This window comes from Orycteropus afer, unplaced genomic scaffold (assembly GCF_000298275.1).
Source record: "Orycteropus afer afer isolate SDZICR_OR568_19922 unplaced genomic scaffold, OryAfe1.0 scaffold00190, whole genome shotgun sequence".
NCBI lineage: Eukaryota > Metazoa > Chordata > Mammalia > Tubulidentata > Orycteropodidae > Orycteropus > Orycteropus afer.
Window position 1 is genome coordinate 4030149 of NW_006921777.1, and position 26449 is coordinate 4056597.

General features: G+C 41.0%; 1 protein-coding gene across 1 annotated transcript in view; it reads left to right on the forward strand.

Moving 5' to 3' along the window:
- E2F7 (E2F transcription factor 7) overlaps positions 1 to 25262 on the forward strand; it is a 60478-nt gene extending 35216 nt beyond the window's left edge. Inside the window, exons 3-12 of the mRNA XM_007947568.1 lie at positions 4837 to 4891; positions 4972 to 5262; positions 6521 to 6679; positions 8582 to 8716; positions 14881 to 15066; positions 15619 to 15691; positions 17756 to 18260; positions 21165 to 21420; positions 23584 to 24005; positions 25092 to 25262. Of these exons, the coding sequence (XP_007945759.1) occupies positions 4837 to 4891; positions 4972 to 5262; positions 6521 to 6679; positions 8582 to 8716; positions 14881 to 15066; positions 15619 to 15691; positions 17756 to 18260; positions 21165 to 21420; positions 23584 to 24005; positions 25092 to 25262 (2253 nt within the window). The remainder of the gene's footprint in view (positions 1 to 4836; positions 4892 to 4971; positions 5263 to 6520; positions 6680 to 8581; positions 8717 to 14880; positions 15067 to 15618; positions 15692 to 17755; positions 18261 to 21164; positions 21421 to 23583; positions 24006 to 25091) is intronic.
- Positions 25263 to 26449: the final 1187 nt, after the last annotated feature.

The window sequence follows — 26449 nt, forward strand, 5'->3', positions numbered from 1 at the left end:
GGTATGTATGTGTCATCAGCTTACCTGGAGGCCTGTCTCCAGTTACAGTGGGAAACTGATTTCCTTGGGGAGGCTGAAGGCCTCAGGTAGTATCTTTTTTTTTTTTTTTTTTAAGCAAAGAGTGGGCCTTCCAAAAAGGGTGAAGACAAAGGAGCATGTAGAGCTTCCCTTGTCATGAAGTTTCCCTTCATTATGCATAGAATTCCAGAGACCCTTGTAAAGCCAAAATGCTAAAAATTTTCGGAGTTTTTAAATCTTAAAAAATATTTTTATAAAATACGTTCTTACAAGAGACACATTATAGATTAATATTTCATTTTACCTTACCTCAGACATACTAAAAAATGATTTAAAAATATCCTCCTATTATTTTTAGTAATGTTTCCAGGAGTTCAAAACTGGTTTTATTTCCCAAATTTATAAAGCAAGATTTGAGAGCAGGAGCATTATGTTCAAAGCCCTTTATTATAATATTGACAGCAAGCCTGCCAAACCAGAAAAAGAAATCTAGATATAATTTGAATAGTTAAACCTTGTAACAAAGAGGGATATATGTGTTCACATGGCATGCGTGTGTATAATGTGAAACAGTGTGTGGCTACAACTATGTATATAGCTGCTTCAGAATAGAGACCCCTAGTGGACATGGGTTAGAGCTGGTTTCAGGATGAACCTATTGTTGACAGTCATTAAGCAGAAATCACAATAGTATGAAGGTGACTCTGAACAGAAAAACCAAACCCACTACCATAGAGTCAGATTTGACTCATAGCAACCCTTCCTTGGGTTTTCAAGGTGGTATTACTACAGAAGTAGATTGCCCAACCTTCCTTCCGAGGAGTGGCTGGTGAGTTTGAACCGCCAGCCTTCTGGTTAGCAGTCAAGTGCCTTAGTGTCCCCTAAAAAAACAAGAGGTTTTATATACAGACCAAAAAGAGAAAACAAACCAAAACCTGTTGCCATTGTCTATTCTGGCTCATAGTGACCCTATAGGACAGAGCAGAACAGCCCCATAGGGTTTCCAAGGCTAAAAATCTTATGAAAGCAGACTGCCTCACCATGCTCCCACAGAGCAGCTGGTGAGCTCAACTTCCACTCTTTCAGTTAGCAGCTAAGTATGTAACCACTGCCCCACTGTTGTTGTTGTTGTTATGTGCCGTCAAGTCAAACTCGACTCATAGTGACCCCTCCTTGGGTTTCCGAGGCAGTATCACTACGGAAATAGGATTGCCCAACCTTCCCTCCGAGGAGTGGCTGGTGGGTTTGAACCGCCAGCCGTCTGGTTAGCAGGCAAGTGTCTTAGCCACTATGCTACCAGAGGGCTCCTGAAAAGAAAACAGTTCTGAATAAATCAGCTGAGTAAGTTTTCTGGTAGATTATCTTTTTAGTTTATTCTGTTTCTCTCCATATCTCAAAGAAATTTGCTACAGAAGATAATTGCCAGTCTGAATTAGTCAAGCTGATGGCTAAATAGATTTTAGTTTTCAGAAGCTGAGCTGAGGCAGTGGGTTGTGATGGAAAGACTGGGCTGAACTTTTGGTCAGATAGGGCTGGCTTGGAAGCCCAGCCGATCAACAGACAAGTTGTGAGAGCTTGAGAAAGCTAATTAACCTTTTCTCATCTAAAGAGACATAGCAAGATTTGGACAGGAAGTCAGTAAAGTGCCTAACTCGTTGCTTTGTATGAGGAATTCTTATTATTAGATGGAACATTTTCTACTCGGCTCATCTTAAATAAATCCCACCCCTGCCCTTCCAAAGCTGCCCTGTCAACCTATATAGCTAGGAAGAGAAAGTAGGTTTCTGGCTTTGGGGAGCCATTTTGGAACCCAGAAGTAGAATATGGTATCCTAAGATCAGGGCCAATGAAACAGGTAAAGTGACCCAGCAGGATTGAAGTATAGTGTAGAGCTACTTAAAGAACAGGATCCTAAAGTGGATCTTAACAGTGAATGTTGTTGTCACTGTCAGCCATCAAGTCAATTCCAACTAATAGTGACCCTATAAGACAGAGTAGAACTTACCCATAGGGTTTCTAAGGCTGTAAATTTTTACCAGAGCAGACTGCCAGGTCTTTCTGCCACAGAACAGCTGGTAGGTTTGAAACACCAACCTTTCAGTTAGTAGCCAAGCATGTAACCACTGCACCACCAGGGCTCCTTTACAGTGGATCAGGGTACAACAATAGATCATCCAGTGTCTTCTCAATGGGGTTCATGATGCAAAGTTCCTCCATATATCCAACTTTCATCAACAGGCCTTGCACTGATGACAGTACAGAAGGCAAACAATTAGAAGTTGGAAGGCTGTGTTACAGGTCCTGGGGAGGACAAAAAACCCAAGTCTGTTGTGGGTTGCAGAGGATGCCACAGATCCCCATGCTATGGCTGCCGGGAGCAGAGCTCCAGAGATTTTTACAGCAGCTTGCCATTGCCTCCTGATCACCCAGGCCTGCCAAATATTCATGCCATTTCTCTCATGACAGGGTTTCTTCCTAGAAGCTGTTTCAGAGGTACCCCTCTCTTGGAGTTGAATCTAATTTCACTGCTACATCCCAGGTTGCAAGATATAAGTTCATCTTTTAACCAGGATAGGCAGAGCATTAAGATTACATTGTTTCCTGGATTCTTGTTGCTTGTAAGTTTGAGATTGATATTATAGGTAAGAAGTTCAAGAACTGAGTGTGACTTTAGCAAATGAAAAATAACACAGCCTAGAAGCTATCTTATTGGACTGAGAGAGGTTCTTGATAATCTCCATCAGGGACTAAAGGAAGCATGGAAACAACTGGTAAATCCTTGATGGTGTAACTAATGCCATGACTAGGATTAATAGGATTTCCTTGGTACAAAAGAAGAAGATGGCTGAATGCCAGGGAAAATCTTTCTGACAAAGGAATCCCCAAGGTAACCTGCAGGTCTTGAGACCTGTGAAATGGAACTTTCTAGTGCACCAGCTAACAGACAGTTCAACTCAGTCCAAGTGGAAAAGGCAGGTAACAAGGAGGCAAGCAGCTACCACATTTGCTTTGCCAGTACTGCCTTAAAAACATTCATTAGGCATATTAAGCAGCACCTTACTCTCAGAGTAATTAGAAGCTTTAATTTCCTTCTTGACATGTATAGCCACTAGATGGAGACTTAACTAAGGGTTTCTGTCAAATACATAACAAAATAGGCAGACATATGGCTAGCCCTGGGGTGTCTCAGTTGTAGTCACGTGATATTTCTAATGGGAAGGTTTATAGAATGTTACACTCTAAACAAGATGGGTTAATATATGAAGGCAGACAAGAACTAAGTGATTCTGGACAAGCGATGCTGACTGCCTCTGCCAGCACCTTCCTGGAGGCATCTAGCACCAAAACCTGCACTTCTGAGGGCAAAGAGCCCTCAGGGTCATGAGGCAAAATGTCGCAATTGACTGAAACACCTGTTCATGCATGTGATAGAACTTCCCCTTGTCTGCGAAGTTTCCATTGTCATTTGGTCTATTTCTCTTGTTAAATCTTTGAAGGCCCAAAAGCTACATTCACTAAGTCTGCCCTGATTTTATTACGGCTCCTGGCAAGTGAGCTGAAAGAAGGGCAGCTTTGTAGCTGGGGTGGTTTTTTGGGAGCTTTTGTTCTGGATACTTAGATGAGAGCAAAGGGAGGCAGTGGATTCCAAATCCCAAGGGCCTGTCGCATAACAAGATGAGTCACAGATGGGAGACTTTAAAAATCTCTTTTTACAGTGACCTCTTATGTTAGTAGGGATTGCAGGTATCTCTGATGCCAAGCAAGAAATATTGGCAAAATAACATACAGTAATATAAAAAAACAAACCAAACTCACTGCTGTCAAGTCGGACCCGACTCATAGCAACCCCTCCTTGGGTTTCCGAGGCGGTATCACTATGGAAGTAGATTGCCTAACCTTCCTTCCAAGAGTAGCTGGTGGTTTGAACCACCAGCCTTCTGGTTAGCAATCAGATAGATGCCTTAGGCACTACGCCACCAGAGCTCCTATACAATAATAGAGGTATAAATAAAGTTAATACCCCTTAGGGACCCTTTACATTTATTATCATATGTCCTCTTCCTTTTATGAGATAAATAGGACAGCACAGAAAGAGAAAATACATTTATCCACACTTATCCACTATATATATATTGTTGGTAAATTCGACGTCAGCTCGTAATTGTAGCTGATTGGGGATGTTGGGAAAATAGATAAGAGCTGATGAATTTCAGTCGGCCTGTGCAAGTGCAAGAGTTTCTGTGCTTTATATGGGGCTGTCTGGCAGGATGTGGGGGGTAGGAGCACAGAGAAGTCCGTAGCTATAATGAGCAAAAGGAGACTCCTGTGTTGCTCCGGCCCTACTTAAGACTTCCTCCAAGAGCCTGAGAAGGGGCCCAAGCTCTTGATTCCCTAGTTTCCAGTTCAAAATAGGAAACAAAGTATTTACCATCTTTTTTCCTTCCTAGAGCATTAAGAGAGTTAAAAAGGTAGTTTTTTCACATCATTCATACTCCAGGAAAGGATAATACTGCCCAATAATGAGGTGTTGGTTATTGGACACACTTTATTATATAGTCTGCATAAGAAGGAATGCAAATCAAAATCAACTATCTAGCATTCATCAAGCATCCATTAGGGTGCCATCAATTTTGGTATACTGAAATGTTTATGTGGTTTGCCTAACAGGTCTAAAAAAACATTGCTATGCTGTTTATGAAACTTAGATGGAGCTATCATCCATCTCTAGATGGATGTTTTATCCTAGATCTTATTGAGGCTTGGACCCCAAGAAGAAGAAAGAAAAATAATTTCTGTTGCTTGCTTACATCCTTACAGGTTGAATTGATTGACTTTCTACCTTTGCTGGACATTGCGTTGAGCATCATGCAAAGTAGTTTCCAGGCTCTCAAGGAATTTATCCTCAAAAATGTTCATCTGCATGATATCTATTGGCTTTCTGTTTTCAAACAGGTGTTGAAAGGAGACGCATCTATGACATTGTAAATGTGCTAGAGTCTCTGCAACTGGTCAGCCGGGTGGCCAAGAATCAGTACGGCTGGCACGGTCGGCACAGCCTGCCAAAAACCCTGAGGAACCTTCAGAGACTAGGAGAAGAGCAGAAATATGAGGAACAGATGGCATACCTTCAACAGAAAGAGCTAGACCTGATAGATTATAAATTTGGAGAACGGAAAAAAGATGGCTATCCAGATTCCCAAGACCAACAGCTATTGGATTTCTCTGAACCTGATTATTCCTCTTGTGAGTCCATTATAATCACATGAGTAATGGCAGACAGAGCGTATTGGTCTTTTCTCAAGAGGTTACTGCTCGCATGGAAAGTGTCAGATAGATAGCCCTGGAGGGAAGTGCCCTGTTACTGTTTCTCCTGGAGAAAGAGAGACAGAAGGCTCCCAAACTGGGTTGCGCAGTCCACCTCATTGAAAGCCTGTCTAGTGGCAGTTTACTTGATACTTGGTGTTTCTAGACCATAGATCACTAAGAGTACTGTAGTTTTAGATTGACAGCTCATGGTGTTTTCTTTTTGTGAGCCTTTAAGTAAAACTTACTTTGAAAGAAGTAATCTTTCAAAATTATCTACTTTTTACAGAAATTATATTTTGGAGTGGGTTATTTAGAAAAGAATCTTCTATCAAAAAATGTTGATTAGAGTGACAGTCCTGCTTTCATTTCATGCAGAAATTTGGACTTATACCTGCATTGCCCCTCGTCCCCAGCATCAGCTTATATTTCTAAGGGCTTCCTCTTCCTGTTTTACCATTTGATCATCATTCTTACGCTCCTCCTTATTGCTAAGATGATAAAGTGCAAGTATCATTGACATTTCATTCACAAATATTATAAACGGAAAGAGTGATGGACCTGCTTTTCATTAGATTCACTGCCTCATGCCTTTTCGTTCCACCCCATGAGCCAGTACTTATCCCAATAACCAGAGGAGACAGCCATCTGTCAGGGATAGTTTGCTTGCGATCCACATCTAATAACTGTCTCCTATTTACATATAATTTACTTACTCACCTACTTTGGAAGAGAATTAGAGGAGGTGAACACCTCTTTGTATAGGGTATATTCTAGATATTGTGGGTAAAAATGGAGTCATTGCCTTTGAGAGAAGAGTTGATGTTGTGAAAACCGTTCCTGATCCCTTCCCTATCCTTTTATTCTACTGCATTCGTCTTTTCAGAAAGTCATTTCAAGAAAGACTACATCATGGCTTCTGTTATATGAAGTATGAGTATAAAGCATTAACAGAAGTTTAAAATATGCATTTCTGAGTTTATGCCTACTACAGAGTCATTTTATGAGCTACAAGAAAATCAGTCTTATTTCCTTATGGGCCAACTCTGTGATCTGTGTCCAAATAGGTTTCTGCCTCTAACACGGATGGTCTTTCCATCTGCTGGTTTTGAAGCTAGGTAATTCCAGCAAACTGTAAGTATAGTCTTCATAGTGGTAAATTGTATGTTTTGATGTTTTTCTTTTATTCCCTTTGTAGCATCTGCAAATAGTAGAAAAGACAAATCTTTGAGAATTATGAGCCAGAAGTTTGTTATGCTGTTCCTCGTATCCAAAACCAAGATTGTTACTCTTGATGTAGCTGCCAAAATACTGATAGAAGAAAGCCAAGATACTCCAGATCATAGTAAATTTAAAAGTAAGAATCTTCACCTACATCCATTTATCAGAACCAAAAGGCTGGGATTTCATATGTTGATGTTTTCTACCTGAGACTATTTTTTTTTATTTTTGGTGAAATTGTCCTTCTTGCATTCATAAAGGATGTGTTGCTATTGTTGTTAGTCGCCATCAAATTAGCTGCAACTCATGGCAACCTTATATACAACAGGACAGAACGTTGCCTGATCCTGCATCATCCTCACAATCACTAGCATGTTAGAGTCCATCCTTGTGGCTGCTAAGCCAGTCCCTCTCACCAGGGGTCTTGTGGCCTCTACTTCACCGAACATGATATGCTCATCTAGCAATTGATCGCCCCGATGATGTCTCCAAAGTCAGATGTTCCCTTGTAATTCATAATGCTAACTGTTTTTTCATTTGCTGATTTTTTGGAAATAAATCATCAGGCCTTTCTTCCTATCCTGTCTTAGTCTGAAAGCTCCACTGAAACCTGTGCACTATGGGTAACCCTGCTGATACTTGAAATATTGGTGGCATAGCTTGTCAGATCAAAACAACACATACGCCAACACAGTATGACACACTGACAGGTGGTGGCTGGTGCTGAGAAGGCTAAGTTAATCATATACTGACTTCCCATGAAAGCATATGGGGAGATGCTTTTCCCTGGGTAGGTTCTGTGGATGGTGAGAACACCATCACCACAAACACCTGTCAGGAAGGATATGAGCTACTTTGCATTTCTCATTAGTATCACTGCATCCAAGAAGGAATGTCTGAGTTTTCTTTCCCCCTTTTTCCCTGTCCCCTGCATACTCTTCTGAAGGGTGGAGGTGAAAGTTGTCTACAGGTAAGAACAGGGTAGGGTAGGGAGGTGGGATATGGCCCCTGGACAAAGAAGGGACTTTCTGAGTACCACTCCCAGTACATCTGCCTTTTCTGTTAGCACAGATCCTGAGCCAGATGTAGCCAGTTGCTGGTAGCCTTTTCAAGGCCTGGGAAGCCATGAGCTCAACATTCTCTTTCTTTTTCTAACTGGAATTCCAGCTACCCTTTGGGGGAAATGACAAAAAAAAAATTTGGCCCTGCCAGGACTGGGAAGAAAGCTGCTTCTAGGGAGGCTGTTCCGTGTTTGTGAATGATGATCAGAGCTCCTTTGCTTTGTCTTAGTCCTGAAGTCAAGGAACTTTCCTACCTGAAAATTGATTTGTTAAAGAGAGAAGAATACATGGTCATAGTCGCTCTTTTCTGTAGTCCCCTTTTGCGTTTCCCTTCTAGTACCTGCATTTTCAAATGTCTTTCTTAAAGCCTCTTAAGATTCAGAGAATGCTTCTCACCCCTGCTTCCACAACCTCCCCCACCCCAGCCCCTGTTTTGCTAGAATGCCAGGATTTGGGGTGAGGAGCTGTCCGTGTTTTGCGGTTGCACACCATGTGACCTTGAGTCCTGGCCATCCTGTGTGCCTAGCCATGCAGCCTCTGCAGGAAGCTCTTGGGAATCCCTGTCATTTTCACAGGCTGGCTGATGCCATAGTCTCCTGCTGGGAGAAACCCAGGGCCAGCGTCTGACATGCCATGTATGAGAACTATGTTTACTAAGACTTTAATTACAGACCATTTTCATCCCTTGGTGTTTTTGCAATTCTAGCATGCCCTGCTTGTCACCAGGTACATTTTGTAAGAGCTATGAAATTGTGGAAATGGAAGGACACACTGACCTTCCTGTAGTATCTGTCTTCAGATACATCAAGTACATCGATCCTGTAAGATTTAATAGCAAAGCCATTAGTCTCCTCATCTCACCTCATTGCTTTCTGCTTGATGTCTATATGGTGGGCTAGAAAAGTTACCTGTCACATAAACTAAAATGCAGTGGTGTCAGGAATGGCATAACCATAACTGTGCTTTATATCTTCAAGCAAAGGTACGACGCCTCTATGACATAGCCAATGTTCTGACCAGCTTGGCTCTGATAAAGAAAGTGCACGTAACAGAAGAACGAGGCCGTAAACCAGCCTTCAAGTGGATTGGGCCTGTGGACTTCAGCACCAATGGTAAGATAGAATGCTTGTCCTAGGGACCTGTTTATTTATGATCTCAAATTCCTTTTTCAAGTTATACATATATTGCGTGGTGGTTTTTTTCTCCTTCATCTCCCACACTGTTAGTACTCATCAAGTCGACCCCCGACTCATGGTGATCCCATACACAGGGAGATGAGACCATTGTGATCCAGAGTGTTTTCGTTGCCTGACTTTTGGTAGTAGGTCACCAGGTCTTTCTTTCTAGTCTGTCTTAGTCTAGAAGCTCTGCTGAACCCTGTTTAGCATCACAGCAATATGCAGGCCTTTATTAACAGGTGGTAGCTGCTCATGAGACGCTGACCCAGGAATCAAACCTGTGTCTCCCACATGGAAGGGGAGAAGTCTGCTGCTGAACCACCTCTGCCCCCTCATTTCCTGCAGCAAACAGGAAACCAAACCCATTGCCATCAAAGTGATTCCATCTCAACGACCTTATAGGATAGAGTAGAACTGCCCCCTAAGGTTTCGAAGGCCGTAAATCATTACTGAAGCATACTGTCCCATCTTTCTCCCGTGGAGTGGCTGGTGGGTTCAAACCACTGATCTTTCAATTAACAGCCAAGTGTGTAACCACTGCACCGCCAGAGCGCCTCCACATTTCCCACTGAACCAAGTCTAATACACGATTGGACTTGTGACTTCATTCTTGGAACAATAAGCATTAACCTATCAACTGCATGCACTGGTTAACTCACACACAGTAAGGCCAGGAGGCAAGGAAAATACTGAGAGCTTCTCACTTGGGAAGGAGCTCTGGTGGCATAGTGCCTAAGGCATTTGACTGCTAAGTAGAAGGCTAGTGGTTCAAACCCACCAGCTACTCCATGGAAGGAAGAGTGAGCAATCTACTTCTATGAAGATTTACCAACTCAGAAATCCAAAGGAGGTTGCTGTAAGTCAGAATTGACTTGATGGCAGTGAATTTGGTTTTTGATTCTCACTTGGGAGTTTCTGTAATTATTAAATTTATGCTCTTTAGAAGTGTTTATTTTGCTCCAAAGCTTTTTGCTGGAAGTTTGGGACTGAAGATTGAAAATGACACTTCTTTTGAAACTCTGGTTGTTTCTACATTAATAGAATAAAATGTAGTTTTTCTCTTAAATTGCAGATAATGTACAAATTTTATCAATTATTATCACAAAACTATGTGGTAAAGTTGCTTCTGAATATAATGTGGAAGTCATGAACACCTTTTTTGTAACTTATTTAAAAGGTTACAAATGTCATAATTTTACTAAACTGGAGTAAGAGGGTATTATCTTCTACTTATTTCACAGGTAACATCTGGGCAATCAAGGACTAGATCCTACCACACCAGCTACTATACATATAGCTTGGCTGCATGAGAAAAAAAAAAGGCATTTATTTTTAAATTACACTTAGAATTTTGGTACTAGTGTTACAAATTTTTTTTCCCCTTAGCTTTTAAAAGACATAGCTCTCTCTCTTATCATACATTATTCACTTAAGGTCTATATGAAACCACTTAAAAGTTAAGTATAACTAATTCAACGCTGTGAGTACTTACGGAGCTTGGACTGTGCACCAATTACTGTACTATTCAAGGATGTGTTTGATGATCCCTGCTGGCATGAAATATACAACGTTAACCATTTCCTGCTTCTGTACCTTTGGCTTCTCCTTTTTACCTGTCAAGCCTCTCTTCTCCTAGGCTTCTTCACAGAAGAATATTCTACTCAACCTTCAAGACTTGGCTCAAATGTCAATTTCTCCATGAAGTTTTCCCTGATTTCCCAAAGAATGATTCATCTGAACTATTACAATTTAGTATTGTACTTGGTGGTGTTGATGTTATGGTCTGTTTGTGTGAAGCTGGAGACTTTCTTTATTCATCTTTGAGTACCCAGTTTAGTGCCTTATTTGTATTAGGTAGTTAATAAGCTTCTATTAAACGTAGAAAATTAGGACACATTTGAAAATTAGAGAGCAGGAAGTGCTAAACACGATAGGTAGTACTGGCTCTGTAGGAATTCAGAGAGACTATAGGTTGAGTTCTGGTGGACTTTTGGGTTTTAGAGGGAGAGAGTCTTAGTTGAAGGAACAGCATAAGTAACGAGCTACCCTGATTAAAATGGAAAGGATAGGATAGAAAGTATTGAGAAATAGGATTTGGTTTGTTAGGACCACATTTTGGAAGGCCTCAAAAACTAAGCCAAGAAATTTGGACTAGACATAACAGGTGTAAGAGAACAAAGACTTAGGTGATGGTATTATTGAAGAAAATAAGCTAGTTGGAAAGGTGAGCTGGTGTTTTGAGGCTGAAGAGTTCATGTATTTGCATGACCAGTGGGACAGCAACGGAGAGAGCTCTGTGATCTGTTGAGGGAAAGAGGACTTGGAGCCAGGCCAGTGTACCTCATAGTGGACCTCCTGCATCAGAATGTCCTAGGATGCTTGGTTATATTCAGGGACTTGGACCCCATCCTAGGCCAACTGAACCGGTCTCTTGGTGAAAACAAGATGGGAATCTGGATGTTTAAGAAGCTCCTGATATGATTTTATACACACTGAAATTTAATCTCTTGATTTGTTTACAAAAATAAATAGAAATTCTAAGGTGCATACCCTACTGTAAGGCCCCATGTAATTACCATTTCAAGTGTTCATCATTCCTTTTTGTAGGTCCAGGTTTCCATCTGGTATCATTTTCTTCTGCTTGATGAGCTTTCTTTAACATTTCTGCTAGCTCAGTTCTGCCAACACTGAATTCTTTCAGCTTTGTATATCTGAAAGCATCTTTATTTTACTGTTTTTGAAAGATATTATTGCTGGGCAAAGGATTCTATGTTGACAGGGTAGGTTCCCCGCCCTCAGTACTTTAAAGAAGTTAAAGGGGCTCTAGTAGAGCAGTAGTTACTAAGACATTCAGCTGCTACCCAGAAAGTTGGCAGTTTGAACCCCCCAGCCACTCTGCCAGAGAATGAGGAGGCAGTATGCTTCCATGAAGATTAACAGCCTTGTAAACCCTATGGGGCAGTTCCAACTCTGTCCTATATGTTTTCTATGAATCCAAATAGACTCAATGACAGTGGGTTTGGTTGTTCCATCATCTTCTACCTTGCATTGTGTCCTGCAATAAATCTGTAATCCTAGTCTGTTTGTAACATCTGGTTGCTTTTAAGATTTTCTCTTTATGGCTGGATTTAAGCATTTTAATTATGATGTACCTTGATGTAGTTCATGTTTCTTATACTTGGGTTTGTTGAGCTTCTTGTATCTATGGGTGTAACTTTTCATCAAATTAGGCTAATTTTTAGCCATCGTTTCTCAATTTTTTTTTTTTTTTTCTATCCTCTTCTCTCTTGTCCCTCCGGAAGCCCAGTGACTCGTATATTTAGCTGATAACTTTGTTCATTTTTCTGTCTTTTTTCTCTCTGTGATTCATTTTGCATAGCTTCTATTGCTATGCCTTCAAGTTTTGTTCTGCAGTTAGTATTTACTATTATTAGGATTTGTTGTTGTTGTTGTTATGTGCCGTCGAGTCAGCCCTGACTCATAGCGACCCCTCCTTGGGTTTCCGAGGCAGTATCACTACGGAAGTAGGATTGCCCAACCTTCCTTCCGAGGAGTGGCTGGTGGGTTTGAACCGCCAGCCTTCTGGTTAGCAGTCAAGTGCCTTAGCCACTATGCTACCAGAGCTCCCATTATTAGGATTTAGTGTTAGTATTTAGTATAGGTATGTGTAGCTTAACATCTGTGGTGTATTCTGTGATATAGGATGTTACATGATTTGAATGTTGTGCAGACACCATATTATGATATACACGCAGTCCCCATATAATCCATAGTTAAATCCCTGTAAAGCCTATTATATTAAAACTTTATGGGAGCCCGCTAGACAAAGCCCAAGAGTTGTGTGACTAGGCCAGGTAGAGACTGCACTGGCAGCCAGATTGGGACTTTGTGCAAATCTGGGTGCAGAGAAGGGGGTGGTGGAGAGATAGCTATGGGGACCAAGTGTACATGTACCAAGAGCTCAGCTGGTGGTGGCAGCCGCTTCCTGATCATGTGCATCTGCCACTACTGCCTGGAGTTAGAAGCCTGCAAGCACCCCAGGCCTGGCTGATGCCACCAGCACCCATGGCATGAGCAGAGGAGCCACAGCAGGCACTGCCCTGCATCAGGAGTGAAAGGTTACATGGCTTCTGGGCTGGTGAGTGAATCTAGGAGAAGGAAGTGGCTACAGGGCTTAAGATGCACCCTGGAGCCCGCTGCTCATTCATGCAGGGGTTTGGGTTGTATTTTCCCACTTCTTTGTGTACCCCATAATTTTTAATTGAATGCCAGACATTAAGAATTGTACATCATCCCAAAAAACCAAACTCACTGCTATCAAGTTAATTCCAACTCACAGTGACCTTATGGGACAGAATAGAACTGCCCCATAGGGTTTCCAAGCCTGTAAATCGACAGAAACAGACTGCTTCATCTTTCTCCTGCAGAAGCTGGTGGGCTTGAACCACTGACCTTTTGGTTACCAATTCAGTGTTAACCACAGTCCCACCAGAGCTCCTTAAACATTGTTAGGGGATATTTTGTATTCCTAACAACATTCTTGAGCTTTGTTCTCTGAAGCATTGAAGTTAATTGGAAATGGTGATACTTTCAGGTTTTCCTTTTACGCTTTGGTAGACAGGATACTATTAGCATTTAGCGTAGGGCACATTTTCCCCACTACTGAGGCAATACACTTTTTAGTACTATAAGTAATGCCTACTGAATTATGAATTTTATCCACACTGCCTGTTGGGAGCAGGCACTATTCCTAGCCCTGTATGATTATGGACATGGTTTCCTCTAATCCTTTTGAGTGATCCTCTCCCAGGTCTGTTGGTTTCCTCACGTGTCAACACTCTTAACAAGTACTCAAGAGAACCCTCTGAAGACCTTCAGCATTCTCTTTTTGCATGGCTCTCTCCTTGCCAGCGTTCTGCTCTGTGAACTCTAGCTATCTTCACTTTCCTGGACTCCCAGCTGCATCTCACCTTAGAGAGACTGCTGGGATTTACCTAGGTCTCTCCCCACACACACAGCCCAACCTCGAAACTTTCTCCTGGCAGGAGCTGGGGCAATCATAGAGCTTCCTCATTTGGTTTCTGTCTCAGGGACCACTGACCTTCATTGCTCGTGTCTGACATCTTGAGAGCTATTGCTTTGTATATTTTGTCCAGTTATCTGTTTGTTTCAGAAAGGAGGGTAAATGTGATCCCTGGTACTGTCTTGATCTATCTTCTTTTCAAATCTGTTATTTCTGATTTTCTAAAAGTAACATTTATTAGGCTTCTGTTGCAAGTAAAGAAAATTATAGAGGTGATTTTTTAATTTTTAAAGTTATATTAGCGTGAAAGTGTCTAGAAAATGTTTGTCTAAGTGGGTCTTTCAGTTCATTAAATCAGTCTTACGATTTAAAATGTACATGCTTTGAGCTTATTAAAAAAGAAAAATAGCACAAATGGACAGGGTAGCAATCCCAGTCTGGGCACCAGGGTCAGATGCCTCACTCTATTAGAGAAAGTTCTGTTTTGACTTCACACAGACTCCTTTAAGCACAATATGTCCCGCTAAGCCCAACCTTCTAATAGCCTCACTATTCTGCAGCATTTCAACCACAAGGTTTCTGCTTACCTTATTCCTTTAGTCACTTAGTAGCTTAGCCTCCTATGGCATTAAAGAGAAATAAGAAAATGTAATAAAAGATGTGGAGATTCGTATATTCATTTTCCTAGATCTGTGACATAAGAGGCCGATCTCCATTATTCTTGAAAGTGTATCTCAAAATAAGCATATAGGGTTGGGCATGGCTGGATTTTCCTTTGATATTCTCAGCCCAGACAGCATCTAAAATGTCAGGTCCATTCTAATTTGGGTTGAAGAATATCTTGGTCTACTTTTGTTGTAGAGCAGATAATTTTAGTTTATAGTCATTTGCTAAGTATAAAAAAAATAGTGCATCAAAAGAAATTGGGGTTTGAGGAAAGGCTCAGCATATTTCTTAGTTTTTGATTTATAGGGTGGCCCCATTACAATTAGCAATCTAAAAACCATATCTTCTTAGAATACATATCCTGAATTACAGCTGTATAACACTACCACCAATTCTCTTGTTTATGTAGATGAAGAACTAGTGGATGTTTCTGCATCTGTCTTACCAGAATTGAAAAGAGAAACATATGGCCAGATTCAAGTTTGTGCAAAACAGAGGCTGGCTCGACATAGTTCCTTTAATACAATTCAGGCTTCTGACAGGATCAAGAGGGAAGTGAACTCAGAACCTAGCAGTCCTTACAGAGAAGAACAAGGTATTTGACCTTACTTAACCCATGGGATCTGTCTGTCACAATGTAATGTAGCCCTACCCATGTGCTGACATTTTAAAATGAGCTGACTCTCCAGGCCCTGTCTACTGTTTCTGGAGTCTACTTTTCACTTGCCTGAAGTGAAATGATTGTTAGGGACAGAGGAAATGCTGAGTTCACAGTGTATGAACATGGCCCCATGGCCAAGACTGATCCTGGTCAGCCTTGAGATCACTTGGTCCACCATGGTTGACCTCTTTGATGAGCCTCTGAAATTCATCACACTTAAAAAGCAATACTTGTTTTCTTTGTGCTTGTGTGTGCGTGTGTGTGTACATGTGTGTACACATGCGTGCACATGTGCTTACTAATTCTGGATGAGACCGGAATTCACCATGAACAGCTAGCTTCTCAACATTTGTCTTGGAATCAAAACCAGAGCAGGATTTGAAATAGTCTTATAATCCCTGAGCTATGAATAGTGAATTCTGCCGTATAGAATGGGTGTATATCAGCCTCTTGCTGTATTTGCTCAACCTCCATTTTCCCTTTCAGGATCAGGTGGCTACTCCTTAGAAATTGGAAGTCTGGCAGCTGTCTACAGACAGCAAATAGAAGAAAATTCACAGTAAGTAGTCTTTAAAACTCAGAGTGTATTCTTTTTGATTTCCTAGTGGTGGCATAGTGCCTAAGGCATGTGACTGCTAACCTGAAGGCTGATGGTTCAAACCCACCAGCCACTCCTCAGAAGGAAGGTTGGGCAATCTCCTTCTGTAGTGATACCGCCTGGGAAATCCAAGGAGGGTCGCTATGAGTGAGATCTGACTCAGCAACAATGAGTTTGGGTTTTTTTTTTTTTTTGAGTACTCACTTTAACTAAATGGAAATGCCACTCAGCAAAACAGAAAGTTTAACAGTCTTGCTAATACATGAGTCATTTGTTTACTAAGATTTTTATAAGTTTCCCCTTTGTGCCCAATTTGGTGCATAAATAGCCTCAGAGACAAAAATGTATGAAAAATTTATATCCTAAGTTATGACAGCTTATAGGGAAAAATGCACAAAGATAAATACACTGAAAAAAGGCTGTTTGTGACTAATGTGGCACTGAGAAATGATGTGAGATGGTCTCATGAATCACTTCATCATCGTGTCTAATTTGCTTACTAAATGCCAGGCCAAGCACTGTTCCAAGAGTTTTTATGTGTATTAAGTCGTCTAATTATAACAACAATCATTTGAGATTGGTGCTATTATCCTCATTTTACAGAGAGGAGACTGAAAGCCAGAGAGCTTATAGAATTTACCCAAAGTCATACTGCCAGTAAATAACAGAGCTGGATTCAAATGCAGGCCATCTGACTAAGAACATGGGCTTTGTCCGCACATGGACCTGGTGGGAGGCCCAGCTTCACCACATTACAGCTAGTTGGCCTTAACGGAGGTTACCTAACCTCTGTTCTTTGGTTTTCCTCACTAGTAAACTGGGGAGAAATGAGAGAAGCTATTATTGTAATGCTTATACTCATTGCTGTTGAGTCAATTCCAACTCACAGTGACCCTAGAGGACAGAGTAGAACTGTCCATAGGGTTTCTTTCTAAGGCTATAATCTTTATGGAAGTAGATTGCCACATCTTTCTCCTGTGGAGGGGCTGTGAGTTTCAATCTCCAGCCTTTCACTTAGCAGGTGAGTGCTTAACCAGTACACCACCCATATAAAATTGTTACAATAGTATGCTAATAACAGAGATAGATGCATCGATACCATAGAGGTGGCTCCAACTCATGGTGACCTGCATGACGGAACAAGCTTTGTCCAGTCCTGCATCATTTTCACAGTCCCGCATCATTTTCACAGTCCCTAGCATCTTCAAGTCCATCGTTACTGTTGTGTTGTGTCAGTTTGTCTCACCAATGGTGTCCCCCATCCTTGCTGGCCTTCTATTTCACCAAACATGATCCCTCTCCAGCAACTGAGCGCTCCTGATGACATGTCCAAAGCAGGCAAGGTGGACAGTGTTTTGTTGTGATCCATAAGATTTTCAATGACTGAATTTCAGCAGTAAATCAGCAGGCCCCTCTTTCTAGTCTGTCTTAGTCTGGAAGTGTCACTGAAACCTGTCCCCATGAGGGACTTGCTTGTACTTGAAGTACTACTGGCATAGCTTCCAGCATCATAGCAGGACACAGCCACCACAGTACCACAGCCTGACAGATGGGTGGGAGTTAGTAGCAATGATAGTATCTAAATGACCAACAATCCAGACCAAACTCACTGCCATCAAGATGATTCTGACTCATAGCGAACCCTCCTTGGGTTTCCGAAGTGGTATCTCTACGGAAGTAGACTGCCCAGTCTTCCTTCTGAGGAGTGGTTGGTGGGTTTGAACGGCAGCCTTTTGGTTAGCAGTCAGATGCCTTAGGCCACCAATTGCTAACTAGCTAGTATTAGCTCCAGCCTGAGATTCCTCCAAAGGCTCTTCCAGCGCCAGCCCTAAGAGTCCATCAAAGGTATATATGGCTGTGTGCCTCTGAGGTTAGCTAATATTTACTCAGAAAGTGCCTTTTAAGATTAGCATGAGGACATTATCTCACTCTGGTTTCCTGTGGTTCTCTTTAGAAAAGCAGAAAGTCAAGAGTTGGTAGAATGTGGTAACTTGGTGGTACTCCGTACTTTTCTTCATATTACAGGAGCAAATCGTTTACCAGTAAGAGAGTAGTACCTCCATCAAGCAGCCTGGATCATTTTCCTTTTCCTCCTTTCCCCATCCTTCCTGTTGACTCAGAATATTCTGCTAGTCCTTTAGCCCAACAAGTATTTTCGATTCCTCAAATGGACCGGCAGGCATTCTCCACGCAGAATGGTCTACGTGGACAAGTAGGCATCTCACTCACTCCTGCAGCCTCTGACGTAGAGAACCTGAAACCAGCTGTGCTTGCCGGTCAGCCCTTGGTGTATGTTCCCTCCACCTCACTATTCATGCTATATGGGGGCCTTCAGGAGGGTGTGCCCCCTGCGTCAGGCTCAGAGAGGGATGGCGGAAGCACGGAAGTCTCAGCAGCAGCAGAGCTATCACCTGTGTCCTCCGCTCAGAAGCGTGTCAGTGAGGAGAGGAAGCCTCAAGAGGAGGAACCAGCCAATAAAAGACAAAGTATGGAATATGAAGATGGCCCCCTATCCCTTGTCATTCCCAAGGTAAGGGAGTGCAGGTACACATGTCTGGTGACCTCATATTAACAACTTCCTAATGAAGACACACAGATGTAATAAGCTACCCAGTCTGCAATACGGGAATAGTCACGTGTCAGTTGTATTGTTAAGTACTGGACGAGTTGTCCAAAAATAACTGTTAATACTATAACAAAGGTAAACAATTTTTAGAAAAGTCATGCTTTATATAAAATGCTGAAAAGCATAAGGAAGAAAAAAACTTACCTATGATCCCACCACACAGATGCAGTCACTGTTAGTTTGACTGTGTATTTCTAAAGCTTTTTCTTGCACAAGCTGGGATCTCTGAAATAATCATCTTCATCCAGAATGCAGCCAAACGCAGTTCCAAAGTCAGGAATTTGGGTGCTCTTTAGCTTTCATTGCCCTTGCTTGGTCAGTTCTTGTCACAGCTCAGTGACCCCGTTTCCTTAGCTACAAAATGAGCAGAACAAAAGCATGAGCCATCCATATCTCCTGCTTAGTAGCCCTTCAGAAGTTAATGAGATATGACCAGTAAAACTTCAGAAAGCAGAGGCACTGTCATTACAGCAGTGTGTGTGGTGGTTTAGCTAGGCTCACTTCATAGAAATGTTTCTGTTCTGGCTACCTAGTTCTGCTCTGACAGGAGTATACCACAGATGGGATGGCCTTAAAACAGAAGTTTATTCTTAAAATTTAGAGGCTTTAAGTCCAAGTTCAAAGTGCCAGGCTCTAGGGGCTGGGTAGAAACCCCATGACCTTGGGCTTCAGTCTCTTGCTCCCAGCCCACTAGAGCTAGAGGCATCTCTTCACTCAGGCATCTACTGGCTGCTGAGGCTAACAAGCCCAAGGTCGACAAATAAAATGGCATAGTCCTGATGTTACCAAACCACATGGTGGGCCATTAACTTAAGTCTGTTGTAAGTCTAAAGGTCGGCAAAGCAAGGCAGGCTGCTGAACAATAAGACAGCTACATGCAGGGTCCAAGCATGCCATATACTAGAGACTATCCCCAAGACTTCTCCTTATACAGGAAGCAGACCACATCCCAAAGGCAGCTACTCAGCTGCTTGTGGTAGATCCCACCATGGAGTTGATTGCCAGTCTCATCATGGGGAATAAATACCACCAGCTGCCCAGCCACTCAACCAGGCCCAGCCAAGTTGATATACAAATTTAACTACCACAGCTTCCATTACAAACGTTCTCTACTTTCTTTTGCCAGAATGAATTTTTCTCATTTTGTATATAGCCTTCTGTTGCAGAACAGAAGTGAAAGACGGACTGGTATATATCTTAGACAACCAACCCAGCTTTGGGTCAGCCCTGCAGGTCTATGTTACATGCAGTCAAGTCAATTCCAAGTCATAACAACATTATAAGGACAGAGTAGAAATGCCCTACAATCTTTAGGAAGCAAATCACTAGGTCTTTTCTCCCATGGAATGGCTCATGATTTTGAACCACTGACCTTTCCATACGCAACCGAGTGCTTTAACCACTGTGCCTCTTAACTATGTCGTTGTTGTTGTTAGGTGCCATTGAGTCAGCTCTGACGCATCGCAAGCCTGTATACAGCAAGAACAAACATTGCCTGTTCGTGTGCCTTCCTCATAGTCTTTGCTATACTTGAGTCCATTGTTGCAGCCATTGTGTCAGTCCATCTCCTTGAGGGTCTTCCCCTTTTTTACTGATCCTTCACTTTACCAAGCATTATATCCTTCTCCAGGAAATAGTCACTTCTGACAGCATGACCAAAGTAAGTGACATGAAGTCTGGCCATTTTCGCTTCCAAGGAGCCTTCCAGCTGCACTTCTTCCAGCACAGATCTGTTCATTTTTCTGGCAGTCCATGGTATTTTCAGTATTCTTTGCCAATACCATAATTCAAAAGCATCAACTCTTCTTTAGTCTTCCTTATTCACTGTTCAGCTTTCACATGCATAAGAGACAATTGAAAATACCATGGCTTGGGTTAGGAGCACCTTAGTCTTCAAAGAGATATCTTTGCTCTTCATCACTTTAAAGAGGTCTTTTGTAGCAGATTTTCCCAGTGCAATATGTTGTCTGATTTCTTGACTGCTGCTTCCATAGGTGTTATTGCAGATCCAAGTAAAATGAAATATTTGACAAGACGGTGGAAGCAACACCCTTTATGAATTTTCAGTTCAAAAATTTATTTCACAATCTTCCTACATATACAAAATGACTACAACAGTCAAATGTTTATAAACCAAAATCTATTAGTGATTATGAAAGGTGGCAAGGAGAGAAAAAGAGGGAATCATTGCCTAAGGGACACTGAGCTTCTGTTAAAGGTGATGGAAAAATTTGGAAACAGTGATAATAGTTACATAACATGATGAACCTAATCAATGTCACTGAACTGTCCATGTAAAGATTGTTTTTATACATATATATAAACAAATACACACCACACACACACACACAGGAAAGACCCTCAATGAGATGGATCAACAGTGGCTACAACAGTGGGCTCAAGCGTAGCGAGGATTGTGAGGACGGGGCAGGACCAGGCAGGTTTCTCGTTTTGTTGTACATGGGGTTGCTGAGTCAGAGCCAGTTTGATGGCACATAACAACAGATACATAGCACAATTTTTAAAATGTGTTTCACAGTCTAAACACCATGGCCAGTTTTCCATTATTAAAACCTTCATCATTTTATACTTCAGAATCCCAAGCCTACAGATTCCCACGACTTGACATTCATTTTCAGACTATGTCTATAAATATTATTGAAACCACTGACACATACACTTTCATGTAGCACCCATTGTGCTTTAACTTTTTGTTTATGGTTTAGCTATTTTGAGAAAGTTGTAACTGAGATTTACTGCCTGAGTTTTCACTTCGTTTTCTGGTTCTGATTTGGTTGTGCTTTATAGAAACCTTCAGATGTCACAAAACTCGCCTCTCCTAAGACTGTCAGTAATACGGAATCTATGCCCCTTGAAGACAGCCACGTGAATGGCCAACTCACTGCTGCAGAGGAGGGTTCAGGAAAGGCTATGGCAAACTGCTTCATCTCTCCCGGGTGGGGAGACCCTTCAAGAAGGACAAAGACTGAAAAGCCTTCAAAAGAAAATGGAAGTACCAAAGAGTCCCCTTTGCTGCAGTATCTTTATGTGCAGTCTCCAGCTGGTAAGGGACATCATCTTGTCCCAGAGCCTGGGTGGTAGTTGGATCCTACATTGGATTTTTAAATTTTCATTTGTCACCTGACCTAAGCAGCTCACTGATAAGTGGCTGCTGAGGGACTCTGAGTCATTTTTCTCATAGCCCTTCCCCCTTGTTTTCACTATTTATAAAATAAAAGTAGAGGCTGCTCCTACTGTCACCACTATCAGGCATAACTGGGACATAATTAGACAGATTTATTTATTTATTTATTTATTTATGTGTTAAACTTTCATGGTTTATATGGTAATAAAACACAACAAATTCAAATGACTGTTTTTGGAACTCAGCTGAATCTGACATTTGTTCATGATAACAATATCAACCTACTGGTTATTATGGACAGTGAACATTCTATCTCTCAAATGAAGTTCTCAGTCTGTCATTGTGGTGGAGTACCAGCTCTGGAGTAAATGGCCTTGAGGTTTCAAATCCCTTCCTATCTGCATGAACTTAAGTTGTTCAGCCATCCTTATTGGTAAAAGTGAGGCTAACAACAGTACCTGCTTCATAGAGTTGTTTTGGAAATTAAATTAGTGAATAAGATAATACATCTTAAGTACTTAGAATAGTGCCTAGAACTCTGTAGATACAAAGTAAATTTTAGCTTTTACTGTTTTGAATTAAAACTGAAATACAATAGACACCTAATTTTCAAGATATGCAAAGTATATATGAAGCTTCTTTTGATGCCAGTATACATACTGATTTTCCTCAATTTCTCATTGCCTGAAGTGTCTTTGCCAGACCAGGCTAGGTTTTTTTATTATTCATTTACCCAGAAAACATTCTTTATCCCTTTAGCAAATATTTTTGCCTATTTATTCTAAGCATGATGCTCAATGTTGGGGATACACTAATGAAGAAAAGCAGATTCCCCTCTGCCAAATGACAGTTACAGCCCAGCCCAAGGATTTTTAACTCTTTCTGTGCCATGCTCCCATAAGCCATGGGCGAATCCCTTGATTTTCTCTTCAGAATGTTAACAATGCAAGAAGTAAATACGTAAGATTACAGAGTAATAAACCATATTAAAATAGAGTTATAACATGATTTTTAAAATTCTTTATAGTAATAAAATGGTCTGGCAGCAGATCTAATACTGTTGTTTCTAAAGTGTAATGAACTTAAACAGAATATTAAGAATCTGCAGTAGCTATAATGTAATGTAAGCATATTGGGGCTTTTTACTAGTTACAAAGTTAGGTACTGTTGTGATTTGTTGCATATTATTGGGGGAAATACAAAATTTCAGTTAGAAGTAAGTAAAAATAAAGATACTATTTTTCCCATCCATACTCACTTTGCTCCTCAATTTCAGTTCAGTGAAACTCACATTAAGAACTCTTGGCACTCTCAAACAGATCCATGTAAACCAGTGTTTACTGTAGCATTAGTCATAATAAGCAAAAGGTGGAAACCATGCAAGTGTCCATCAATGGATGAATGGATAAATAAAATGTAGTATAGCTGTACAATGGAATATTAGCCATCGAGAGAAACCCTAATGCATGCCACAACATGGTGAACCTCAAGATCATTATGCTAAGTGAAATTAGACACAGACAGATACTGTACAGTTGCACATAAATATCCAGAATAGGCAGATGCACAGAGACCAAAGTTTATTAGTGATTGCCAAGGGCAGGTGAAAGGGGGAGATGGGAAGGTGTTGCTTAAGGGTACTGAGTTTCTGTTAAGGGTGATGACATTTGGAAACAGCCTGTAGTGATGGTTGCACAGTATGGTGACCATAATTAATGTCATTGAATTATAGACATAAAAATGGTTGAAGTGGCAAATTTTGCTGTATGTGTTTCACCATAATAAAAATTAGAAGAAAAAAACAAAATACCTTTCATAGGCGATACGGGCATCAACCAAATTATGACACAGATGAATTTGAAATTATCACTGTGACCAATGCTGTGAAGGAGGGGTAAGGGGCTAAGAGGGCACACCCAGGGGGATTGGACATAGTCCGGCCTATGGAGGTTTCATCATTTGTCTCATCATTTGTTATTTATAGTGGACTCCCATTTGAAAGTGCTGGGAGGGATGTGCGCTGAATTGGCTAACATGGTATCTTCCTATTGTGATTTTTGCCTCATTCTGCTTCTATTTCAGGATTGAATGGTTTCAATGTGCTTTTACCTGGCAATCAGACCCCTCATGCTGTGGGGCCATCTTCAGGCCAAATGCCATCCCTCAGTGTTCCTTGTATGGTCTTACCATCTCCGACCCTGGGCCCTTTTCCAGTCCTATATTCTCCTACATTGCCGGGGCTGGGTTCTTCTACTTCTGGCACACTTCCAAACATAGGACCTGTGAATTTTGGCTTGCCTGGCTTTGGATCAACAGCTCATCTTCTCATTGGCCCTGCAACCATGGTTCATCCAAAGTCATCAACACTCTGTTCTGCAGACCCTCCACTTCAGAGTCAGCCCTCACTGAACCCAAGTCCAGAGGTGTCACAGTCCTGCAGTGCCGTCCAGCCCAAATCACCTGTTTATGTGGGTCATCCAGCCCCAGCAGTGAAGTTACAACAGGTGGGTCCTGAAGGTTCATTGCAATGTGGCATAAGGTGGCTACATTACCCTCTGATGGGCTACACCTGCATTTTAATGAGTTTTAATTTTAGGACAGAGGCTCTAGGTCAGCCTTCCCTAATTTCCATTATAGACCCAGAGTGGCCTGCTTATTTTATAAAGCACTGAGTCATAAGGTAGGACATCCTATGCTTTAAATAAAATTTTGTAAAACGTCATTCTCTTTCTTAGAATTTGAGGGGACTGGTTTTAGGCATTATTCAGGTAGATTTTTGATAGATGCTGAATATTCAGAACAGTTTCTCCATCTTTAATCAGTACTGTATTTCCTCCCCCAAAACTCCATTTATATTTCAGTCAATAAGTAGTTGTTGAATTTCTGTTATGAATCAGGTATTGTTCAGAGGGATTACTTTCTCTCAAAGAGAAAAAGAATTATGTGGTAGCCAAAAATATTTCAAACAAGTTACTCAGAGGCTTCAAATTTTGCTAAACATTGAAATAAACTTGTTAGTTTTTAGACAAGAGAATTATAGTAACATTAACTTTTTGATCACCAGTTATGTGCCAGGCATCGATGTAGGCAGTAGGGATGTAACAGTAACCAGAAGTCCCTGGCGTTTTAGGGCACATTAAGAGGATAAATATTATCGAATAAATAAAAAGAGCTGACATAGCATGATTTGCTTTGAATGCTCTAAAATGCTTTACAAATATCATCTTGCTTAATTCTTAAAATGCTGTGAGGTTGATGCTTTTATCATCCCCATTTCACAAGTGAAGAAACTGAGGAACAGATTGGTTGAGTAAATGTACCTAAGGTACTAGTCATGGCAGAGCCCAGACTGGGTTCCAGAAGCAACATTCATAACCTCTGTGCTGGCTGCCTTCTGCAGACAAAATAAATAAAACAATTTCCATTGGTAAAAGTGTATAAAGGAGATGAATGAGTTTGATAGGAAAGAGATGGGAATACCTACATAAGTATCAGGACGGCACTAGTTGAGAAATAGCTTTCAGTTCAGCTTGAGAACAATGTGACTTTGCTTCTGCTTTTCTAATTTTTCTGATTTTACTCTCTCTTAGTCACCAGCCCCAATGACTCCAAAGAGCATTCGACGGACACATCGTGAAACATTTTTCAAGACACCTGGCAGCCTTGGAGACCCTATTACTAGGAGAAAAGAAAGGAATCAGTCTCGAAACACCAGCTCAGCCCAGAGAAGACTAGAAATTCCCAGCTGTGGAGCTGACTAACCTATCACTTTTCTGTGTGGGGTGGGGTCAAACTACCAATGCAGATGATGTTCGAACACTGGATGGAAAGCAACTGCAGACTAGGCGGTAGTCATCGTGCACCTCCTTCCTCATTTTCCATCCACTCGTTCTGTTAACTCTTCCTCATCAAAATACAAATTCTTATTTTCCAGAAAGTAATTGTTATTAATAGTGCATTTAATACCAGTCCGAGTTCAGACTCTCTGCATGGTGTCACAGTAAAAGCATTGACTGACTTTTGTGGTTTGGATTCCAGAAGCATCTTATTGTTGTAAGTAGATCTGAAAACAGTCTACTGGAGCCTTGTGGTTTTTCTAAAGAGGGGGCTGTCTAGCACTTAACTAGGGTAAGCATTCTTGACATGTATTCCACTTGCCCTGAGTAAATCTGTGGTGAAAAAAACTTCTTTTCTACATTTCTAAAAAGCTACTGCTTCCTCAGGCTTCACCAGTGATGCCAGTCTGATGTTATTATTTATTTTCTTCCTGAAATGGGATTTAGTGCAAAGTTTATAACTACAGCAAAACAGAATTCTTTTCAGGGTGTGACGACTTGAATGTTTATACTTTTTTTTCCTGAAATTTGCCCTGCACTTATTCTACATCCTAATAATAATGTGGATAATTGTATATACGTGGCAAAATATCAAGACCAAAATAACTGTGAAGAATGACACACTTTACTATAAATGAACTGTGCTAACCCTGTCTGTGGATTTGAGAACTAAGATGAACTCTAAGCAGCCCGATTACTGCTTCTCAAGTAACTATGTGAACAATGAAGTTTTCCTCTTTGTAGATGAAAATCCTTCTATGTTCAGTCTCCTTCACTACATGCCCCTGTGTTTTTTTTAATTATAATGTTAACTTTTAGAGTAGTCAGTTATGGATGTCTTCTAACAATTCCTGTTTATAGAATGAGTCAGGATGGTATTAAAGTAATTATAAGGAAAACTGGGATCTGGATAGGACCTTTTGGTAGAATTCTAAAGAAGAGTAACGATGTAGGAGTTGATAGTGATAATTTGATTTTTGTTTTGTTTTTTTCTTCACATTTGGAAGGATAAGAGGGAAAAATGGATAACTTACATTCAGTATCCAAGAGTATTCAAGCCAGTTATATGGTACTTCTGAAAAATAAGAATGATGAGTACAGGGGTTTAGTGT